Below are 7,005 nucleotides of genomic sequence, written 5' to 3' on the forward strand. Positions count from 1 at the left end.
TTAACAGGAGGCATTGCATGCTACCCACCCCGTAATAGCCCAAAGCCTGGTGTTAGGATGCTCCCTGAGGAAGGAAGGAGATTTGTATTCAAGTCCCTGATCCAGACCAGGGATTCAAACCTCTGTCTTCCACATCCCAGGCAAGTGCCCCAACCATAAGGCCAATGGTTAGAGGAAGACACGTTTCTAAACTTTGCCTTTTTCTGATTTGCTGACAAATTCCAAGTATTTTTGGAGCCAAATATGTTTTCTGAGTTTTGTCCAGGCCAAACTCAAAATCAGTTATTCACCCAGCTCTAGTTAACATACTTTTATTCCATTCCAGTAACCAGTTAACACTAACCCCCCCGCACACACACACACACCTACCCAGGCAAATCTATCCCTGATGACAGTGGAAGAAAGGCACATACAGGAGGGGTAGAATTTCAGATCTGAGCTACACTGATGTAACCCAAGAGGAGAATCTTACCCAGAACAAGGGAGTTACTCATCTTACGGTTGCCTTTGGAAACATCAATAACAATAACAATTAGATAATAACAATCTTCTTGTGTGTCCTCAATTGCCTTGTTTCATCTGACTTTTTCTTCATGATTTCATTCTGCTTGTCAAGAATGCAGTCTGTGCATGTACGTAACCTTCCTTGGGACCCACTATTTGTCCCACAGCATATGTTGGGCCCCATACTTTGAAAAAGTCATAAGGAGTTTTTTATGTACAATTAGCAGAACTAATCTCTCACTCTTTGAGTGTTCTAGCTTTATGGATTGTGTTGATGCAAGTTTGGGGATCCATTTCATTTCTCTTCAGACTAAACTGGTTTTTGTTTTTATTTTTTTAAATACAGTATGATAAATGCAGACTTCAGTACAGCCACCGTCTTGATTTCATTTGGAGCTGTCCTGGGGAAAACAAGTCCAGTCCAGATGCTGATCATGACCATTCTGGAGATCACAATCTTTTCATGCAATGAACATCTTGTTGTGAACGTACTGAGGGTAGGAAATATACATTTACTGAGGAGGAAAAGCTACTATTATCTCCATCAGTTATAGCAAACAGTTCTCTGTGAGTGGAAAATTCTATTTCCCATTCTTTTGCTCTGTCATAGGGTGAATACAATCTCCCTCCTTGTTCTTCTTCACTTCTCCATCTGTCGTCTCCTCTCCGGATATCTCATTGCTTAGCTTCAAACTCAGATACTGCTTCAGTGTGTGTAACACAGCTTTGTCTCCCTCAACTCACTTGCCAGTTCCTCTATCTTTGTCATTGCTAACTCCTGGCTACAGCATAACTTGTGACTGCAGAATGCTTCAGAGTCCTCTCCTGAAGTCTCTCCTTTGGGTAAAAGGTGATAGTAATATCTTGTATATAATTGACAAATGGCTTTCAAAGAGCAATGAAGAGCAACTGACTTCTAGGTCTATAGCATGATTCTGGTTTTCTGCATGAGAGGGCCCAGAGACCTGCTTTGAAAATAATGGCACCATCTACTTTTGAGAGAAAGTCTCGTGCCCAGTATGAAACTTGCTCATCCAGATCTTTGGAGATCTCCTGACTTCTTTTCATTGACTTTAGTTCAGACCTTACTTTGTTCCCAAGACAAGAAATCTTTTAGTCATCCATCCCTGACACTAAGCTATGTTTTTCCTCTTGTATCTCCCATGTCTGTATATATCTGCCCAGCATCTCCTCTAGAACATTGTACTGCCTGGCTAACAGTTGGCAGGTAATTCTCACAGCATATAATATATAAGGTAATTTAAAAAAAAACAGAGATGCAATTTGAGCCTCAGAACTCCAGTCCAAACCCCATAAATCCGAGGGTGCTCAGATCTGGAGTTTTGATTCACTCACTAGTAAACGAGGAGCAACTTGAAATTTGGGACTGGGATTGTGTGAACCCTCCCAAGCTTTAGGGATGCTGGGGGGCAGAGTTTAGGTTTGGGTCAATCTCTGTTAAACAACAGAACCGTGAAGCAGTGTTAAAGATGGTCACTAGAGAAGTGCCTTGTTTAAATGGTGGGTAAGAGTTACTGATCCCATTTTAATCCTTACTTGTGTCTTTCTGTAGTAGCCTGAACTTCTAACTCTGATCTCCACTATGGAAGGTGCACAACCAGACCCATCCAAATTCCTCCTTTATTGGAACCCTACCCCTTCCCTGTTCCCAGTATGGATGCTGCCAGTTCTAGGTTCACATTTTTTCCCTGTTACAGGCCACTGATACTGGAGCATCAATGACAATCCATGCTTTTGGAGCCTATTTTGGATTGGCTGCAGCGCGAGTCTTGTATCGTCCTGGTCTGAAAGAAGGACATAAAAATGAAGAGTCAGGCTACCACTCAGACATGTTTGCCATGATTGGTAAGTAAGAGAAGTGGATTGTCAGAATAATGGGTCAGCTGTTCCTTCCTGCTGCTGATACAGTCTAAATACTAATGTTGCTATACTAGAGACTTGTCTTTCTCTCTCTCCTTGCAGCACACTTCTTTTCTTCTGCTGCAGATGTGTTTTCAATGCAACCGAAAATGTTTTGGTTTGTCATTGCAAAAAAGAAAACAGAAAATTTCAGTGATGGTTCATTTTTTGCAAAAAAAATTACTTTAGGGTAAAAAAGTCAATTTTCTGTTAAAAGAAAGGTTCAATGGAGAACTATCAGCCAGATCTAATTAATGAGTTAACATCGTACTAAGTAGGTAAGTACTAGTATGATGCTCATTTTACAGCTAGAGAAACTGAGACAGAAAGATTTTACTGGCCAGATTCTGCCACCTTTATTCATGTTGAGAAGTCTTTCTCTGCGGGTTTCACTATAAGTTACTCTGGGAATAACGTCCTACTCAGAGTGACTGAGCATTACAGAATCTTACTCTAAGTGATTAAGCAGGGCTGCACAGTGAGTCTTTGGAAGAACTAGCACCTGACCATTCTGAATTCCTGTCCACGTCACAGGAAGGTAATGGAGCTCACATGAGCTGGGGGATTTCTTTTGTCTTCTTTTTCATCTCTGATGTCAAAAGCTTCTGGACAATAGTCCATTATTTTTCCAATCATCTAATCATTTCTTATTGCACTTCCCCATTCTCCTGCTCTTGGTGGGCTTGTTCTGCTGAATGGAGTATCTGACATTGAAAACTCTCCTGCGATTTAATGTTGTATTTTTTCGCATTCATGCAGGTACCCTTTTCCTTTGGCTGTTTTGGCCCAGTTTTAACTCTGCCATTGCGCACCCTGATGTCCAGCAGAGAGCGATCATTAACACTTACTTTTCTATGGCTGCATGCACACTCACAGCCTTTGCCCTCTCAAGCCTGGTCAAACACAGAGGCAAGTTGAATATGGTAAGAGTCACGTCAAAATCCCATGTCTGGCATTAAATCTAGCGTAGAATTACAATGATGGAGGGCTGTCAATTAATGGTCTGGTTCAGAAAATATAAGTAGCTGGAGCCTTTGCTCCAAACTCAGACCAAACTACGACCCTTGTTTATGGTTCAAAAAAGTTTAGGGTTGTATTGTGGGGTGTGTGTGTGTGTGTGTGTGTGTGAAACCCACCACTATTCTGTGCATGTTTCCCCACTCCCTCTAGTGGTTATGATGAGATTTGTTGTTTGCTACAGCTCCCAGCTAGGGAATTTAGTCCATTGACTCAAGCTGTTTGTACTGAAGGGCCAGGGTTAAAACCCAACTGTTAATCCAACTGGGGTTGGCTACAGGGGTGGGACATGTGGGAGGGGAAAGGAAAGACCACATTGGGTCAGTAGTAAAGACAGTCCCTCCTCGTGCCTGCTAGGGGTACATACCATCTCCACCAGCAGTCCCTTAGGCAGGAAGGCAGTTGGAGCCTGGGTCCACTCTGCACCAATCTATTCAATGTGTTCCTCAAGTGATAGTTTGAGTTGGACTCTTTACAGAGCAAAAAATCCCCCCTCAGTTGGCTGGTGTTGGGCACTAGTGGCCTAGGCCAATGCTACTGAGGGAGGGAAGGGGGGCTCAAGGGGTAAGCCACCTCCTCTCACCTCCCTAAAGCTGACCATTGGGTGAGGGGGTCGCTGGGGTTCAATCCACACTGGAATGAGGAGTTGTGGTCCCTGCTGCTGTCCTGTAGCTTTGGTGGGGCTGACCTTGAAGAAGTGAATGTTCTTCTCCCCCACAATGTCCTAGCTGACGGGAATGTGGGAAGTCAGATCCTGGCTAGTCTCCAACTACTGTTGCTGTTCCCTGAGTTAAGAGGATGTCTTTAAAGGGTATCGGAGTGTGACCTCCCTCAAAGCTGTCCTGCCTGCTGGCTAGGTTGGGAAGATGCATAGGAACTGCCTCTGAAAATTAAGCAGCCTAATTCACTACCTATGTAGCCTCCCCTTTTGCCAATAGATGGATTTAGTGTGGATCCATGGATCTACATATCCAGTCCCTGTGTACAGAAGGGGACCCTACATGAGCAGCGATTGTGCTGTAGAATCAAAACCAGGCCTCTGCTGGTTGTAATTCATCCTTGACTGCCTCAGTCTGACATCAATTGTATGGAGATGCACTTTTAAGTTTCACTGATAAATACTTTACAATGTAAATAGCAACGTGTGAAGACAGGAGGAGGCTTGTGGCATTAGTTCATTTCACGAATACAACCTGGCCTCCCATTCCAACTCTCATCTACTCTTCAGAGGTTTTCTGTCCTGCATGGTCGACAGGTCACATCAAAATGCCACCTTAGCAGGAGGAGTAGCAGTGGGTTCCTGTGCCGACATGAAACATCTATCCATTTGGTGCTATGTATAATCGTAGTATTGATGGTAACGCTCATCTCTGTCATCGGGTTTCAAGTTCTTGACTGTAAGTTAAAATAAAGTAGAATATGCAGGACATGATTCTGATCTCTCTTACACTAGCTTCACGGCATGTAATATTTCACTGGAGTTACGCCTGATTTATTCATTAGATTCAGTAGACCTAGGACTGGAAGGACCTCAAAAGGTCATCAAGTCCAGTCACCCTGCCCTCATGGCAGATCAAATACTGTCCTAAGACTCATGCCCCGATAGACATTTATCTAACCTACTCTTAAATATCTCCAGAGATGGAGATTTCACAACCTCCCGAGGCAATTTATTCCAGTGTTTAACTACCCCTGAACAGTTAGGAACTTTTTTTCCTAATGTCCAACCTAAATCTCCCTTGCTGCAGTTAAGCCCATTGCTTCTTGTTCGATCATTAGGAGGCTAAGGTGAAACAAGTTTTCTCCCCTCCTCGCTGACATGACACCCCCCTTTTAGATACCTGAAAACTGCTATCATGTCCCCTCTCAGTCTTCTCTTTTCCAAACTAAATAAACCCAATTCTTTCAGCCTTCCTTCGTAGGTCATCTTCTCAAGACCTTTAATCATTCTTGTTGCTCTTCTCTGGACTCTCTCCAATTTCTCCACATCTTTCTTGAAATGCGGTGCTCATAACTGGACACAATACTCCAGTTGAGGCCTAACCAGTGCAGAGTAGAGCGGAAGAATGACTTCTCGTGTCCTGCTCACAACACACCTGTTAATAAATTTACTAGACAGAAAGATCAGAATCAGGCCTATATGGACATCGAGACCTAGTCAGAGGTCTACATGGAAACCAATAGACTAAAACATGTTCTTAATTGCTATCCTGAATAAGGATCCCAAACCCTGGGGAAATGAAGGGATTGGGTAGGCATTAGAGGTGGCTGAAATTCAGGATTTTCATTCCATATGTTTCTAAATGTAATTTCACCAAAAATTGATACATTCAATAGAAAGTTTTGATTTCAGTGAAACAGAATTTTCCAACAGAAAAACATTCCTTTGAAAAATTTTCAGCCAGCTTTAGGTGGCATGTAGATATCACTCAGCCCTCAACCTTCACATCCGTGGCTGAGTTATTCAGAAGCATTATAGAGCAGCTGTGTTCTGTGCCATAATGCAGGTAATATTCGGATTCGCTTCTCCATAATTACTATAACCATGATGGAGAAGTCCTCTGGGTTAGATCAAATCCTTATCTATACATAGGGGATGGTGAATCGGGGCAACCACTCGGGGTCCTGCACTTTGGGCAGCCCCACGGGCTGGTGCAATTGGCCAGTGCAGCATGGGCAGTGGGTGAACTGCTGGCTGAGGGATCCCCACCCCTTCCACCCGAGGGAGAGCTTGCGACAGCATTGCTGCAGCCCCTCCAGCCCCAGAAAGGCAGGTGCCGTGGCTCCAAACCCCTGGAGCCCAGTGATGCCGCCTCCCTACCAGCCCCCAGTGTGATCAGTCCCAGAAATCACCTGTCACTTCTGGCCAGGAAGTGTCATCACTTCCGTCCCAGACCCCACACTGCACTAGGGACGGCCCTGGAAACATATTTTGATATTTCACTTTCTCCCCCAGTTAATTTGCCTAGCAAAACTGGTTGATGAAACCTGTAGCCCATACCCTGACTTGAAAGTGTATTTCCCTCTCCTTTCAGCCATTCTTTTCTTCTAACCTGAAAATTCAAGACACATGTGGTGTCCATAATTTACATGGTTTACCTGGATTACTGGGAGGTCTTGCAAGCATCATTGCCGCTGTGACACAAGTCAAATTGAGGTGAGTGAAAGAAAGAAAGAAAGAAGGTGGAAGTGAGTCTTCTTTAGTGAAGTTGCATTCTACTTTGTTTTCTTTCCATGTTTTATATGGAGTTTCTTGTTGAAGTATTGGATCTAGAATTACTTGACTATGAACCAAGGCAATTCCCAAGATTGCCTTTATTCCCTTCACCACTTTAATGGGGGGATCAGACTGACTAAACTGAACCCTCTCCTGCAGCTCTGCATAAGAATTTTGTATAATAGATTTCATACAGTTTATATTAAATATAAAACCCATGGGCCTGGTGTTCCCCTCGCTTATACCTGTTTTACATCCAGTTAACTCTGTAGACTTCCATGTGGTTACTGCTGATTTACCCTGGTGTAAATGAGAGAGAATCAGGTGCTGTCCTGTTGCAAACTTAA

The 7,005-nt window shown here is 43.5% G+C and overlaps 1 protein-coding gene and 1 long non-coding RNA gene across 2 annotated transcripts; both read left to right on the top strand.

The window, feature by feature from the left end:
• Positions 1-826: 826 nt before the first annotated feature.
• On the top strand, positions 827-3,357 carry LOC116835924 (ammonium transporter Rh type A-like). The gene is given in 4 exon segments (XM_032799201.2): positions 827-1,001; positions 2,223-2,370; positions 3,184-3,290; positions 3,292-3,357. Coding segments are annotated over 4 exon segments (456 nt in total). The 5' UTR covers positions 827-851; the 3' UTR covers positions 3,343-3,357.
• Positions 3,358-4,808: 1,451 nt separating this feature from the next.
• On the top strand, positions 4,809-6,623 carry LOC142046064 (uncharacterized). The gene is made up of 2 exons (XR_012654977.1): positions 4,809-4,838; positions 6,477-6,623. It is a non-coding gene; the product is annotated as an uncharacterized LOC142046064 (long non-coding RNA).
• The last annotated feature ends 382 nt before the right edge of the window (positions 6,624-7,005 follow it).

This window comes from Chelonoidis abingdonii, unplaced genomic scaffold, assembly GCF_003597395.2.
Source record: "Chelonoidis abingdonii isolate Lonesome George unplaced genomic scaffold, CheloAbing_2.0 scaffold1061, whole genome shotgun sequence".
NCBI lineage: Eukaryota > Metazoa > Chordata > Testudines > Testudinidae > Chelonoidis > Chelonoidis abingdonii.